The sequence below is a fragment of the Abramis brama genome, assembly GCF_963993115.1.
Source record: "Abramis brama genome assembly, chromosome: 15".
Taxonomy (NCBI): Eukaryota; Metazoa; Chordata; class Actinopteri; order Cypriniformes; family Leuciscidae; genus Abramis; species Abramis brama.
Window position 1 is genome coordinate 24,689,970 of NC_139977.1, and position 17,744 is coordinate 24,707,713.

General features: G+C 36.6%; 1 protein-coding gene across 2 annotated transcripts in view; it reads left to right on the forward strand.

The window, feature by feature from the left end:
• Positions 1-17,744, forward strand: part of mmp17a (matrix metallopeptidase 17a) — a 97,691-nt gene that overhangs the window by 46,679 nt on the left and 33,268 nt on the right. For both annotated transcript variants that reach the window (XM_084137484.1, XM_084137485.1), the window contains exons 2-3: positions 12,394-12,526; positions 12,786-12,921. In XM_084137484.1, the coding sequence (XP_083993610.1) occupies positions 12,394-12,526; positions 12,786-12,921 (269 nt within the window). The remainder of the gene's footprint in view (positions 1-12,393; positions 12,527-12,785; positions 12,922-17,744) is intronic.

Below are 17,744 nucleotides of genomic sequence, written 5' to 3' on the forward strand. Positions count from 1 at the left end.
TCATGAAATTCAGCAAACATTTCTACAGCAAAGTGAATTTCTTAACCCATAAGTCTTTATCCTCTTTGTGTTTACGGGTTGGCTCTTGAATTCTGCAAGTGGATAAATCCTGCTTTTTTTATATGCATTACTTTATTTCTCTTTCACCCTTCCCCTTCGGCTTGTTTACAATCTCCCAATCCTCTCTTGGTAGCTTGGGCTGGGCATCGTGATTGATGGATGGCTGGGTTTCCATTCTCTGCTTCAGTTGCGATGATGCCCAAATCCTTCCTGTCCTCTTACTCTCTCAATTATAAACTTTCGTCAGTTCCTTTGGGACAATGTAATAGATTATCAAGTTTATCTGGATGGAGAACAGCACCAAATCTTTCATCATGTGGTTTTGCAATTTAACTAAACTAAACTTGTGTTTAATTTATTTTACTTTACTTTAACTTTTATTGTATTGCATTTATTTGATTATTTAAAATGCAACTAAATTAATATTTTTTTATATAGTTGAACTATATGTGACCCTGGACCACAAAACCAGTCACATGGGTCATTTTTTATAAATTGAGATTTATACATCACCTGAAAGCTGAATGAATAAGTGTTCCGTTGATGTATGGTTTGTTAGGATAGGACAATATTTGGGCGAGATACAACTATTTGAAAATCTGAAATCTGAGGGTGCAAAAAATCGCCTTTCAAGTTGTCCATTTATGTTCGCGATTCTGCTGCATTCACTCACAAAAATAAATCTTTTATATATTTACGGTAGGAAATTTACAAAATATCTTCATGGAACATGATCTTTACTTAATATCCTAATGATTTTTGGCATAAAAGAAAAATCTATCATTTTGACCCATACAATGTATTGTTGGCTATTGCCACAAATATACCCGTGCTACTTGTGACTGGTTTTGTGATCCAGGGTCACTTATAGTGAAGAAAAAGCAGCCAAAAAGTGTCCATTATATCTCCCTCGATGCTGTACTGTGCTTCAATAAGTGTCCAAGGATACATCTCATGAAGAGAATGTCCAAATTGTGCAGAATGACCTAGATAGTGTGAACTTTTAAGAAATCTACAATATATCAGTTAAACATTGGTCATCTCAACATTCCCATAATTCTATTTGGATGTCATAATTTAAATTATTTTACTATTAAATCCAAACTTTTGACTGATGTTCTTACTTGCTTTTCAGCAGATACTTTCAATCCAGAGCGAGATTGAATAAACTCATTGCAGAGCCGATGACTCCTGAAGTGGAGTGAGGTTAAGTGCCTGAGTCAATTGTGATTTAACAGGAAAGTGGTATCAGAAACTCTCCATTTCTTCAAACACTCCTGTGTGGAGTTGAACCTGCAACATTTATGTTAGCAGACCCATATCCTTTACTACGAGGTTGGCGTCACCTCATCAAACCCTTACAAAAATGTCCATGTTTTTATGGTACCATGCCCAAATACCATGCTATTTGATCATTTTTCCTGTTGGCAGCTGAAATAATTTGTCTCAACCAGATGGTGGTACAATATGAAGTTATCTCTTGAGTAATGTTCAATTGGTATATGGGGCCTTAGATTTCTGCTCTGTATTTTCAGTAGAGCCATGACTTAGTTTCAGGAGAGGAATGGAGGTGATATTTGGATGGCCTTACCAAGGATTTATTTTCACTTTCTTGTTTTGAAATCCTACATAAATCTTATACAGGATGACAGTGGGCCAAGAAAAAAAATGGTGCTCTCTTTGGCACTCTGCCTTCTCTGCATTGAGGAAAAGCACATTCGGTTCTGCTTAAAATCCCTGTATATTCATAGATACACATAATTTGCCTGTGAAATTTTTTATTAATTGCACACTTTTTAAGAGGATTTACACATCTCAAAAAGGCCCACAGGAGTGTATTTATTTATTTATTTATTTGGAGGATTAGATGGAGACCTTTCAGTTTGAATGTCTTTTTAGAGATAACTTTTACTTCAAAGCATGATAAAAAACGTAATCTTAAGCCCAGGTTTCTATGAAACTGCTTGTTCTAAGATTTTTAGACACTTTTTGGTGAAAGATTGTCTGTGAACCTTAAGCTTTATGTATTTAGCTGTATTTGCTTGTGTCTGTATTATTGTTTAAGTGCAGCAATGACGTAATAAAACTGTCTGTAATAGACAGTTTGCGTTGCGTTCGGGTCATGACTTCAGTTCGTATTTAAAGCACAAAAGAATCTGCATATTTTATATTTTTCTATTATATTTTATTTATACACTACTATACAAAAGATTGGGGTCAGTAAGATTTTTGGAAAGACATTTTAATAAAAATGCTGTTCTTTTCATCAAAGAATCCTGAAAAAAAGGTATCATGGTTTCCACAAAAATATCAAGCAGCACAACTGTTTACAGCGTTGATGATAATATTAAGAAGTCTTTCTTGAACAGCAAATCAGCATATTAGAATGATTTCTGAAGGATTGTGTGACACTGAAGACTAGAGTAACGGCTGCTGAAAAATCAGCTTTGCATCACAAAAATAAATTACGTTTTAAAATATATTCAGTTAAAACAGTCATTTTTGGGGGTCACAACCCCAATGTTAAGAAACATGACCTATGTCTATGTGGTGCTGGCAGGTCTGCAGAAGTCACTGTGATGGAAATTTTGTAGATTGAAAATATGGCTCATCAGCCACTTTCCCTGACATTTAGCTCTGTAAACAAGCGTTATTCACTGTATCCATGAGCAGACATGATGACAAGCCTGACAGGGATGTCAGTGTCTGGGGAGATCCCGACTAATGACTCACTTCCTCTCAGAAAGAGAGATGAAGGGGCTTTGTCAAATGAGCCGGTTGACTGGACACAGCAGACTGGATTGAGCTGCTGTGTGTTTAGATGCTGCCTATCAGTCAGAGACAATGGCACTCTTCACCGGAGAGACGCAGCTGACTGACCGCTGTGACTCTCCACGGAAGCCGTGCGAAGGACAAGGGAAATGTCCTGCCATTTGACTCTCCCGCTTGACCTTTCAGAGCTCCGTATGAAAGCGCCCCCTGTGATGACAGCTCTACCCAAATTTAATTATGGACATCACATGGTAATGTGGGTATTTTAATCAGATGCTCTTTAATCAGAGGGTGAATGGGCAAAATGGTGGTCAAAAACAGAGTTTATTTCAGTTTCCCTCTCTTTATCACTCAGTTGGCAAAGCATTGAAATAATGTGAATATAGATAAAATAAAAAAAAAGGCACCAGTAATGGTGGTATAAAAAAGAAAGAAAGATGAGAACTTCTGAATACAAGACGACTGAAAAGTTTTGCTATATGGTTCTTAGGTTGTTCTGTATGGTTGCTAGGGCATTGCTAAGTAATTGGTGGATTGTTGGTGGTTGCCAGGGCAGTTAGGACATTCAGGGTGATTGCTAAGGCAGTTCTAACCATTTGCTAAGATGTAATTTTTTTTCATGAAATCATAAAATAATTAATTAATTAACTTCAGTGACAGAATTATAACCAAAGCATTTAAAATGTTACTCATTTGTGCAACGGCCGTACATGCGTTCACGAGTCATGTTCTGAACCCATGTATGCCATAGAAAGAAGAAAGTCATATACACCTAGGATGGCTTGAGGGTGAGCATATTATGGGATAATTTTCATTTTTGGGATAACTATTCCTTAAAGATCAAATCTGATTGTACATGCGTTTTAAATAGGCCCTGGGAAAGCCGATTGCTAGGGTGTTCTGGGTGGTTGCTAGGGCAGTGCTTGGCAGTTGTGGGTGGTTACTAGGACATTTGAATGCTGTTGTTAGGGCAGTCTGGGTGGTTACTAGGGCATTGCTAGGGTGTTACTATATTGCTTACTAGTCAAGTCTCCTATACAGTCTGTTACTATGTTTCCTACTGTCTGTATGGTGTAGATTTTCTTTTGCCTGTTTTTTTTTTTTTTTTTAACATTGTGCTGTTGCTGAGGCAGTCTGGGTGGTTACTAAGGTGTTGCTAGGACGTTACTAAATTGATTACTAGCCCAAGTCAAAAATCTCTGATATTATGATCCCTAGAAGAATTTAAAAAAATCCCTATTTTTGTCTGCTGTGCAAATTAGATAGAGTTGTGAGCCAACATTTTGAGTTTTGACAAGACAATATAGTTGAACATCAGAAAATAATCAGCACCACTAATAAAATAAGCATCCACTTTATTCAGCAATACTTTATAGCTCTCTCTTTCTTTCACAATCGTTTTCTCTTCATCTTAGTTCTATGTGTCCAGGCGTAATGAATGCTGCTGATTATTAGAGCATGCTGATTTAAATGAAATGTACAGCTGTGAAGAAGCAAAAGTCAATGGGTCTCATTCACTAATAATCGCACACAAGTGTTCTCAACTTATGTGAGCAGAAAAATAATTATCATGTACAATTCTGTAAACAGGTCCATATGTGCATAAATTTGATCTTAGCCTCATTCTAATGTTGATGAATCTGGATTATTGTAGATGAGGGAGCTCATGCTCGCACTAATTAGCATAATACATGCCCAAACTATCTGCTTTATAAAGGTGTTTCCACACAACCTGTCCTCTACAGGTACGAATGTGGAGAAAAGAGCTGAGCTGATCCACAGATGTGGGCGTCTTAATAATGATACCTCTTAAAAACACCTAATTTTAATCCAAATTCTAAGGAAGCGTTACATGGATTCTTCACAGAGACTATTTCAGTGAAGAAAATAAATTCAAGATTGCAGACGAGGTAAGAGAAATGTTGATTGTATAAAAATTTACTTTTTTCATTCAATACTGACAAGCAACAACAACAACAACAACAAAATATTTTAAAATTCTTGTTTATCCTAGATAACTTTATGCTTGTTAGAATACCATGTGGTTAGCTTAGCCACATGCTAATGTTAAACTCTATTGAAATCAATTGTGAGCTGTTCAAGAGTGTGTCAAAGGACATCATATTTAGGCTTATTTCTGTGTGAAATGTGCGTACATGTTTTACGCACAGATATGAATGAGAGGTATGGAGAGAATAAACCTTTTTTCTGTATTGTTGTTTTCAGTGTATTATGCACAGTTGCATGTTGTCTGACAATATGGATTAGTGCAGCTGGGATTAGGTTTATGAAGGAATTAGAGACCGTTTTAGAATCCAAATGAAGTTACTTACACACTGCAGAGGTGAGATTTGGCAGCTGTAGTGTTGTTATGTTTGTGACTATAGTGAGACTATAGTGAGAAGAACACCAGCATATAGATATAGGGATTACAGCATGGCTCCTTTGTGTTTGCTCTGCCCTCTGCTTCTATTCTGCTACAAAGTCAGTGTAACTTTAGAGGTTAAGTCCCATGTAAGTTCCACCTGTCCAGCTCTAGATCAGCCCTTGGCCTGTGACATTTAGGAGGGTTGATCTGCAGATCCCCAGTAAAAGGATTGTTGTTGTTTTTTTGTTCCACCTTTGAACTCATATTCTCGGCTGTGAGATGTGAGCAGTGTACAGGAAGAGTTGGTCCTAACTAAAAAAAGAAACTAAATTAAAACATTTTCTAAATTAGGTTGTAATTGAATTGTAAAAATTCACATTTTTGTAAGTATTTTTTATAATTATTTTAAATGAAATTATATGCAACATAATTTATTATTTTTATTATTAATAATATTTGCATGTATTATTTTTGCACTGCATGGAAAGACTCTCTAATGATATATACACTTATTTTGTTTCTAAATAAAATCATTTAAATGTTGGTTGTGATAAACTTTAGTTACTGAGAAGAGAAGAATGTTAGGTCACACTTTAGATTAGGGCCCAATTCTCACTATTAACTAGCTAATAACTACAACTATATTTTTTTCTTATTGCTTATTAATACCTAGTAATGTAGTTGCTAAGTTTAGGTATTAATTAGGTAGTATTAAGGGATGTAGAATATGGTCATGCAGAATAAGGCATTAATATGTGCTTTATAAGTACTAATAAACAGCCAATAGTAATATGCATGCTAATAAGCTACTAGTTAATTATGAGACTTGGACCCTAAACTAAAGTGTTACTGAATGTTATGTGTATATATAATATTTAAATGTGTATTGTAAAATGTAATATATGTATTTAATGAATAATTGGCTCTATTATTTTCATTGATATATATTACAACATGATATGTAATATTAATATAAAGAATAATATAATATTAATATATCATAACTTTTGCAGCCAATATTTAAATGATTATATAGTTAGGAACAAAATTTTCTTTTTCTTTTTCTATGTTACATTTCATGGCACACAGTTTTTCCTCTTATCGTATTCAATACAGACTGCAAATTATATATATATATATATAATATAAAATTATATATATATATTATTTATTTATTTATGTTTCGTGCAGCTGTATCTGTAGAAATGGCTCAAGAAAGACTGGTTTGCTCGGTTGAGCAACACTCAGTATGTTTACAGATGATGCTGTTTGGCCTAATCGTTAGAGAGTCAGATTTGTAACCCAAAGGTCGCAGGTTCGAGTCTCAGTAGTGGCAGAAAATGTACTGTAGGTGGGGGGAGTGACTGAACAGCGCTCTCTTCCACTCACATTACCCACAACTGAGGTGCCCTTGAGCAAGACACCTAACCTCCAATAGCACCCCGGCACCGCAGCAAAAAATGGCTGCCCACTGCTCAAGGTGTGTGTTCAATACTCACTTCTGTAATTGGGTGAAACGCAGAGCACAAATTCCGAATATGGGACAGCATACTTAGATACACGTCACATAACTGTTTGCATAATCTGAACAATATAGCCCAAATCAAGCCTGCAGCTTGTCTGTTGCTTCTGCTTCTTTTCAGAAATAAAACTCTTTTTATAAGGCAATTTTTTTCTGAAAAGAAGCAGAAGAAATGGACATGCTGCCGCCTTTCCTGCATCTTTCAGAAATATCCAGCAACGCAGACAGATTTTGAAAGGCAGGCGGATGGCGTACAATGACTGACTGCTCTACAGATAAATGCTAAACCTTGGCTTCGAGGAAAACGAAAGCAGTCGGCTTTAAAGACCATGGAGGAAAAATAAAGTTTTTTTTTTTTTTTTTTTAATTCTTCCAGAAGCCAAATTTTTTTGTCACTTATCCTAATGCATTTCTGAAAGATGTCAAGAAAGGAATGAAGCAAAATATTTTTCAGAAATGCCTCAAAGGTCAGGTTTTCTGATAAACACAAGTCTGCGAATATTTTACAAATATTTAATTGTAAATTATCTCACAATTTGTTTGTAGTTAATGCTTCAGCACATTTATAAAAAAAAATGCGTAATTATTAGGTTCAGCAATTTGTGTAGGTGACACTCATAACATAAATGTATGCAACTTTTTTTATATTATTCAGAAACAAACTGACTTCACTTTTGTTAAAGTCCTGTAGTAGGACTGTAGCAGTCCTGTAGATTTTCCTTCATCATTTAATGATATAAGGTGTGCTCTGTGCCATTTGTGTACATGTGGAACCAATCAGTTCCAATCATCTCTGATGGGTTCTGTAAGTATTTATATCTGATGAGCTTACTGAATAAATGTTAATGCTGTTAAAAAATGTAAATATATATATAATATCCATACATATATCTAATTTACCTCATGCATTAAGGTGTTAACTTAAGGCAAAACATAATGCCAAAAAAATTGCTCTTCCTGTTCCAAGACTTTAACCACTCATTGAAATCTTTCCTTGTGAAAAGACCTTTCATTCATATTGCCATTGACTGACGTCCCGGACTGTTAGCCTCTCGGCGGCACATTAGTCTGTTAACCTTTCTCGGTGTGGCATAATGATCTGTGACACCTCATAGGGGATGAGGAGGAACATAGAGAATTGACTGTAGAGTTTGGCGCAGGTAGGTCAGGGCTATAAATCTATGCAGTAAAAGTCTTCTGTGCAACCAAGAGACTGGAACTGGCTTTGATACACCGAGCTGGGACTGTTTCAAAGCCAAAAAAGCTGTGCTGTAGTTTATTTTCAGGTTTATATAGCGTTGTCTAAGTTTATCGATTCTCCGCTCATATTCTATGAAGGTTTAATATACCTTTGACAATTCTTACCGCCCTATGCTAAACAATTCATAGTGAATTTTGAATTTCATGTGAAGAGAAGCCTCACCTTTCCACTAGCTTTCCATGATTCATAGTAAGACAGATAACATGCTTGAGGATTCTAAGCACCGCTCAACACTGACCTTCACCATTGAACACATTTTCTCATCATCACCTCCGGACCGCCAGGGTTTATCCATCTTTTTCAGTAATGCACTTGATCAAAGCCAGCAAGCCTGGCTGAGTTTTTTGGAAAGAGTTTTTTTTTTTAGTCTTTTGGAAAATGTGCCTCAGGCACCACTGATTGGTTCCTTCGACGTCTCTGACTTCTATTTAGTTCGCCCCTAACCATTAAAGGTTGTGAGGTGACAGTCCTCTCTAAATTTGAGAGCTCTGTCAGTTAAGTGGCCTAACTGATAGTGTAGGCTACTTGTGCGGACAAATCTGGCCCGTGTCATGTCCTGAAAACCCCAACCTCCTTTCCTCTATAAGCTCCTGTTATGTATCCAGTAAAGGCAAGAAAAGATGATTTATAAATTATACAGAGAGAGAGAGAGAGAGAGAGAGAGAGACAAAGAAGTGTGGTAGTATGCAAACTTCTAATATCTATTTTGTCTCTTGGTTGTTGGTTGAAGATTAGCATGAATGGCATACTGTATATACTGTTTGCTACTGTAATGGATTTTATCTTGGCTGTAATGTTGTGGGCAATTGTACCACTGTTTTATGAATTGAAAGGTTGAAATGTGATGAGCAGTATTTCATTAATGTATATAGCTGAAGCTACTGAAGGCTGAAGTCATTCTTTAATGATTTTATTTGTAAGGATTGCACCAATATGAACATTGTGGGTGACAAAATTATATATAAAATATGTTGCTTGAATTAACTAAAAATAAAACATTGTCATGCAACCCTTATTATTAGTATTGGCACATATGTCGGCAGACAGATTTTGCCACCAGTCTCGCCTATCTGATGATTTTAGCATGAAGATAATTATAATAACAATGCTGGTGTGTGCTTACCCAAGATAGTATTAGGATGCCCTCTTAATGATCACACAGCAAGTTGTCCTATTCTCTGGAACAGTGGACACTTGTACTTTGAGTTTTTAGATATCTTTGCTGCTGATAACAGTGTGAGATTGTCAGTGTGAGTAATCTGTGTTGGTACTTCATATGTATGCGTAGGAGATATGAGATATTGAGTACGCACAGTGGCTCGTCGTGCATCAATATTTCAGCCAGTGGGAAAAGAGCTCACACAAAGAGAGTTAGCATCTTCTCCACACTTTTACACAGCTGGACAGTGTGTCAACACACAAATTGTGTCAGCTGGTACTGAGGAGGGAAACAGACTAGGCAGCATTCAGCGCAGCATAGCTGTAGAGGACCATGATTTATCAACCCACGTAATGAATGACAACTTGTTAATATAGTCCTGTACAGCACTTTTAAGCTGTGGGTAATGTTGTTGGGTTTTTTTTTTTTTGCTTTCTTTTGTGATTTATTAGAAATCATTTACAAAATCACATTCTGTAAAATGGGGTTTCTTGTCCAAATTTCTTTTATTGTTAAAAATTGGTTTGGGATTGTGCATAAGTCCCTGTTTGCTCAAATTTCAGGTAACTTTGTATTGGACCTTTTAATTCATTTAAAAAAATGTATCTATTTTATGTTGTTATTTTATAAAATTTTGTCTATAGTGTACCTATTTTAATTTATTAAAATATAATTTACTAAAATATAACCTGCAGTGGAATTATTTTCATTTTAGATTTATTTTATTAAAATATTATTGGGTCTAGACTGTTGTCATGTAACGTGGTAGCAAGCACACGAATACGAGGAGGAACAGGAAACAGGATTTTTTAATAACAAAAACTCAGGAAACATAACACGCTATAACATAGACGAGAACAGACGAAGAATGAGGGAGAACACAGGGTATAAATGCAAGGGCAAACAAAGGAACTTAATCAGGTAATTAACAGGACACAGGTGAATGAAATTACTAATTGCACTGACTGGGGAAAACTAGGTCACAGGGACTGAACCAACAACACAATGAAGGGGGAAACACAGAACATACACGTTACATCTGTACCTATTGTTGTTTTATTTTATTTTTTAAAATATTGCTCTTATAATGTGATTTTTTTTTTTTTTTTCTATTCTGGAATTTATTTTGTTATACATATAGTTAATTATTTATTAATTATACAGTAATTACTCTCTTTTGCTGTTCCAAACCCGTATGATTTTCTTTCTTTTATTGAACTCAAAAGCATATATTTGTCAGACTTCACACTGTCTTTTTTACATGCAATTAAACAATTATTTTATAACTCTCTAGCTCCACTAAACTGTCTAAAATGGTCATATGGACCAGTTTTTATGGTGCTTTTTCTTCTTTGACAGCAAGAACATACTGTTCACAGCAAAGAAAAATCGCAGTGCAAACTTTCATCAAAACATCTTTTGTGTTCCAGAAAAGAAAGTCAAATGGTTTGGAACGAAATATAAGTAATTCAATTGAATCTTTTTTTTTTCTTCATTTTTGCGTGAACTATTCCTGCAAGTCAGATCTTTTGGTTAGTGCTCCATGTCGACCCACTCATCCGCATGACACTTATTTTATTCTTCTGACTCATACTTTGAAGTGATTCCTAATTTTTACTCTCTAGCTTGTTACAAGGAAGCATGCTAGAACTTGAGTGTGGAGCTTGACAAAGGTTAGCTTCAAGAAGTGAACTTTTCAAGTTCAACTCTTTTTCAGATTCAAAGACAGAGCATGAATGCAATATTGATGGTGGTTTTAGCTCTTGTACCTGATGTTCTAGTTCTTTTGCTTGTCAGTGTCATCATTTGTTACACTGAGGTGAATTGGTTAGTTTGTGTGCTCCTGTTCTGAAAGACCTTGGTCTGTCCACACACAGCACATCCTCATTCTTTTATTGGCACTCAAAGGAAAAGCCCACGTCATCAATGCCTTAAGTCAGCCAGCTTTGACGTTTTAAATCGCTCTCTTTTGCTCGTATAATTAATGTAGCCATAATGCTGTTTTTCTAGACGGTGAAGGTGGCATGATTAATCAAGCGAGAACCCTCTCAGAGATCATACATTTCAATGAACTGTATTACACTGGCGTTGTGTTTTTAGCACAATACTGTATGAAATTAAGTCCATACGCAAACAGTTTGCCCGCAGGCCTGAACCGACATGCAGCTGGGACGCCTCCATGCTCTGCTGAGTTTGCTGCACTGGCACAAAACAACTTTACTAATGGAATTGTTTGAATTGTGAGGAGATGGTCTCGGATATTGATCTGACTGGCAAAACAACATTAAAAGTCAACATAGTCTGGCATAATGCACAATAATGGAGAACAAAAAATCAGGCTTGAGTGTGTCAGAATCTTTAATATCACCCTGATTTTCAACTTAAATCGATGCTTGTTAATAGTCATTCAGCACAATTGCAATAGTCATCAATGTCAAGTAAATGAGCAGCAGAGTTGAGTCAACTTAAAGTGAGTGGGTGATTGTAAGAGATGGTGATTGTCTCTTTAGAATCTGTGGTAGTGATTTCATGAGGTCTGATCAACCACTCTTGACATTGAGGGGGATACGCATCAAACCGAATTCTGTAGTTTTATCATTTGTTTTAGTGTGAGACGAACACTAAATACTAAAAAACATTCCACCACAGAATTCATCAAATCCATTGGTAATATTTACTAATGTTCGTGCTGTTTCTAGTTCACCAAAAATGATGTCACTGCCTGAAGGATGATGTCATTAATGAATGGATTTTTTTTTTTTTTTTTTTTTTTTTTTTGTGAAAGTTGAAGATTTATAAACGACTAACAGGATGGAAAGTGAAATTGAGGACATAGGAAAATATATGGCGTGGTTACCAATGAAAACTGAAACTTTTTAATTAGTAAAACCTGAGAAAGCACCTGGTATATTTCTTAATAAATTGCCAGTTTTAGAAGTTGCACTTGAAGACATGACAAAAAGTGCAACATCTGTCATCTTAAATGTCTGCTAACTTAATTATGATATTGTGATAAAAGAAACAAACTGATAAGATTGCCATCTTTAGAAATCGCAAATATAATAATATTTTAGCCAATTAAACCCTGTACATGTTCATGCCCTCATCACGTCATACTATACAAAATTGATGAGGAATGCATGAAAATGCACTGCATTTGCTGTAAAGTACCTGCTAGTTTAATAATTTTAGTGAAAGCATCTACTAATTTTGACACAGTGCTCTTTAACAGCACCTGCTTTCTACTACAGGATTGGCTGAGCAAGTTTGGGTATCTCCCACCCCCTGATCCTGTGAATGGACAGCTACAGACCAAGGAAGCTCTGACACGAGCCATCAAAGCCATGCAGAGGTTTGGAGGGCTGGAGGAAACTGGAGTGCTAGGTTAGTACATGCTTTTATTTTCATAATAAAACTCTGATCCATGTTATCCCTGGTTGTTCTCCTTGCATTTTTGGATGTTTTAAGAGATGCATATTTCAAAAAAAAAAATTATAGTCTCATGTCCATCTGGCTTACTGCAGCTGGCAGATTTTCTTTTGAAGTCAGACAGAAGACAGAAATAAAAAAGCATCACCCTATCTATCTGCATTCTGCACATGTGTCTGGGTCTGTATTTATGCATGTATGTGTTTCCCTGCAGACCAAGCAACCTTGGGCTTAATGAAGACCCCTCGCTGCTCGCTGCCAGATGTATCGGAGCCAGAGATGTCAGCAGGCAGAAGAAAGCGAGCACTGGCTCCTCAGAATAAGTGGAACAAGAGGCATCTTTCCTGGAGGTATTTCACCATATTTGCGTCTGAAACTGAGTGATTGCTGTCAGACAGCTGTACATGTCAGATATGCATTCAATACATTTGAATTCGAAACATAGAGGAATTGTAGCCTCGTTGATAGTAAGAGCTGATGGAAAGGGTCAGAATTAGTGATGCAATGGAATGAGAGTTCTTGGCCAAGGCTGAAAATTCTGGACACACTGGCCAAAAAAATATTGGTGATTTTATTACTAGACAGGTTGTATTCTGATTTTATAGTTAGAACATGCTGGCATATATTGTGATTTTTCTGAATATTCTGATTTCCTGCTAAAAATATTAGATTATATTCTGGTTTTATAGCTAATTTTGATTTCTTTGCTAGAAATATATTGGGTTATTTTCTGATTTTATAGCTAGGAAATATTTGGTTATATTCTGATTTTATGTCTTGAACATATTGGCTAATACTCTGATTGATTTTCTGATTTTCTAACTAAAAATATTGGGTTGTATTTTGGTTTTATAGCTAGATAATACTGGCTATGTCAGAAATCCCTCAACACAAGCTTTTCCAATTTCCATCACAGAAGCTCTCCTCAAGGCTGTCTGTATTGAAGACAAATTGACTATGTGAATGTGTCTGTTCTTGAAGCGTGTGTGTGTGTGTGTGTGTGTGTATGTGCTTGCTTGTGTGTGTGCGCGTGCACGTGTGCGTGTTGTTGTGTAATATTGGCTTTTGTTTACAGACACTTGTCTTGGGTTTTATACCATGTTCTTTCCTGTTTCTCATTACTGAAGCCCACTGTGATCTCATATTCTTTGTGTTGTCAATCACAAAGGCTTACATTCAATCCACTCTTACCTATACAGTGAAATACACCTCTGCAACTACCTGTTATTTTTTTATTTGGTAAAACATCAATGTTTAGGCATGTTTGTTAGTTGTATCTAGAGTTATTTTATGACCTGCAAATGAGGTCTCCGTGGCATGCACATTCTCTGTGCTAGGAAATATATTGCCTTGGGATCAATATAACATTTATCTTCTTCATCATCCACACACAGATAAGAACATTGAAGAATTTATTCTGGATCATCAGGATGTGTTTTTTCCCCATTTATCCTCATCTGAATGGCTTCATCAGTTGTAGGGTTGAAGTAATTTCCTGACATTTAAATACCTCATAAAAAGAGATTGATGAGTGCTGTTTTCCTATTAAAACAAAGTTGGCAAAAAAGCTGGCCAAAAGGATAGGCAATAGACTTTAGAGTGAGTGCAGCAGTATTAATGAACAATATTTTTATGAGATGCATTTTATATGCAACACATTCTCACTCCCAAAATCGTCACATATTGACGCTTGGTCAAGACTCGTCAGCATCACTTTTTAACGCACAGGGTAGAGGTTTGCGCGGGACTGTTTTTTTCTGGCCCGCTCTCGCTACGTTCTACTCCGCACCCACCCGCTCCCTCTTAAAATTCACTCTCTGTTCTCTCTGTATAAAACGTAGGCTATACAAAAATGTAATTGTTATTTGTATTCGACATTTTACAGTCAAGACAGTAGAAAAACATTTCAGAAAAATTGATTTAATACGACATCTGTCACTCAAAGTTAAAAGCAAAATATGAATAAACGAAAACCATTGGCTTACAGCTATTGTGAAATGAAATCACTTTTTTTAAACAGAGCTATTTAACATCCATGCAAGAAAAGAATGTCCTGACGACAGTTTCAGCGTCTCTCGTCCAAAACCCAACCACGAAGGCTGAATCTGTCACTCATCGACCACCTGGCCGCTCTGAGGACTGTATTATGCGTGTGTTGTGCGCACAGACGCATGCAAATAAAACTTATGATGCAGAAAGCACTGGTCCATGCGCACAGCACATGCATAATACAGTCCTCAGAGCAGGCTGTTCAGGTGGTCAATTAGAATGAGAAAAGCGCGGATATGCTGTCAAAGGATGTCCAAAGTCCACCTGTTACCGACCGCGACTGTCTTTTATTCCAGCGCAGCAAGAATTCTTATCTGGTCCCACGGGAATGCAGACCTCTAGCACAGGGAAGGAGTAGTTTCATTTTCCTCGATTGCTTTCATTGAAAGATATATATTGGGGCCCAATTTTGCCATTATGACATATTTTGACTTCTGGTTTTCAATTTAATCAGCCATCATGATCATAATTTTATTTATATTTATTTTTTTTTGGATGTTTGAGCGCGTAACCCAACACCTACCCCTAATCCTACCCATTTGTATATTATATACATGGCTGGACTGGCCATTGGGCATACCGGGCATTTTCCCGGTGGGCCGACGTGCTTTTCGGGCCGATACATCTCATACTCATATACATTTTTTTTTAATTTTTTTTTTTAACGGCCCATAAAATTTGTACATCGGCGGCCCATTCGTTTGGTTTTGTTTTGCTTAATTGGCGGAGCTGGGTTTGTGCCGGTGTAATGCATTGGTCCAAAAAAGTCAGTGTTAGTTTTTTTTTCTTTCTGACAGACCAGCCCATGAAACACGTAGATCAGCGGCCCATTGGTTCTTTTCTTGATTGACACTGGGCTGGCCCAATCACAACTTTAAACGAGTGAGCGAGCGTGCAGCAGTGTCAGTGTGTATCTGTCAAAATAGTCAGCGAGATGGAGAAGAAACGCAAGGAATGTGCAGAGAAATAACGTGAAAAAATAGAACCAGGCCCTTAAAGCAGACGCTTTATGTGTCAAAATATATGTTTTCTGCCCTTCATCAGCTCCTGTGATGATGATGATAGTGATGAGGATCAGGAGAGAGATGAGAAAGTGTAGAGCCTGCGGTAAGCAGAACTACTTTCAAAACACTTAGGCTATGTCATGAGTGTAGAAACCCATAACCCAGTTACAGATTATTTCCACATCTGCATAGTTGACGATTACGCAATTCACTAGAAATCTAATGAGAGGCGTTTGTAAACCATGTTTTCCGCCAAAATAAAAGCTTGATGCAGTTTGCGTCAAAATAAAAGATCATGTGCTTATCTCTTTCAAGTATAGAAATTGGTACAAAACTAATTATGAAAGTTTCCTTTATTTTTTAGTGCATTTGTTTTACAAAATATGGCAATTACTGTCATTGGATTAATATTATAACTATTATTATGTAGTAGGTGTAATGTAAATAGACACTGTAACTAAAAGAGGTTTGAATTTTTCTTTGTTTAATTTGCACACTGAATATGGGTTGGAGCTTTTAATTTTGAACTCTCAAAGTGCACCAGATTGATGAATTTAACATTAAAATGCACCAAATTTTCTCACGGGGGGGCATGCCAGGTCCACCCACCACAGTTTTAACAAAAATCCTGTAAGAAAAACTTGTATTGCTATGCTAATGCAGATTATAGCTTGTTTTAGGATTTACCACTGTGAAGTATAGTTCAACTGTATTAATAAATGTCAAATTTTTACTTATTTCATCTGTTAACTCTCACTCGTTCCTATACTCACTCATTACATGGCATTAGTGGTTTTAATGAATAGGAGTTGGTATGCATATAATTAAGGGCGTGCAAAGATGGGTGGTGTTTATGATTATAGTGGGCCGGTCTGGGCCAAAATGCCCGGGCCGATTTTTTGTCCCAGTCCAGCCCTGATTATATAATATAAGGATACCTTGAATGAAATGCAGTCACTTTGGATAAAAGTATCTGCCAAATGAATAAATTATATACAGTAGCTTGACTTTTCCTTTTGTGTTCCACAGAAGAAAGAAATCCATACAGATTTGTAACAACATGAGAAATTGGGAAATTTGGAGAAACTAGTTTTGAGTGAACTATCAAATGTAGAGACATTTCCGACATTCTAGAGCTGTGTTGTGAACATCTTCAACACATACATCCAGATGGTCCGGATTAAATTGCACAAGACATCTGACCTCAAAGACATGCAGTTTAATAAATGTTTGGCTTTCTGACTCAGCAGGGTCCCTTGAGAGTTTGACCAGTGGCGATTGCTTTAAGGCTACACAGGAAGAGGTTCCCTTAAAAAGTCCTCAGAAATGCAATAAATAATATGTACCGATATTTTAAAAATCATTCTGGGTACATTTCAATGGTTTAGCGAATAAAAGTGTGACATATTACACAACACTATCATGCTGGCCTTTGAAGATAATTGAATGTGACGTATATGACTCATAGTGCTAGAAACATCATACACTTCGGAGATACAGATGGAGACAGAAATCTGTTGTAACATTTAGCTTAGCATTTATAATCTCGTTTTTGACCTATTGACATTTGAAATTACTTCTAAGCACTTCTACGTCATTCCACTCATTTAGTAGAGTAGTATGAGCTTTTTGGAAGCAACATGTGTGTCTATTCAAATGTATTTTTCTTGTCAAATTTGGAGTTAAAAAGAATTAAATATACATACATTTTGCCGTTCGACACCTGTGCTTTCTCAATTTCCTCATCCTGTCTCCCTCAGCATTTGGATTATTTTTGTGTGACCTTAATTTTAGCTTGAACCTTCCTTCTCTGTGTTAATAAGTATGGGCAGACTCAGTCGAGTGACCTCCTCAGACCCGCCAAGTGCTGGTTGGGGTGAAATGACTCCTATAACTGTGCTGGGAGAACTCTATCAGTTCTTGTAAAATGTATGTCAGGAGCTTTGCACCCCTGGTTCAGTTGTAGCGACAGAGGTGTGCCTGTACACCAGCCGAGAAGCCAGTCGCTATAATAAAGCCAGTAATGGCTTGTTTTAGGAGCAGTGATAAAAAGCCTTTCCAAGCCAATTGAAAAGGGCTGTACAGAAAGACAGGAAGGGAGAAGGGACTATGACGGATTC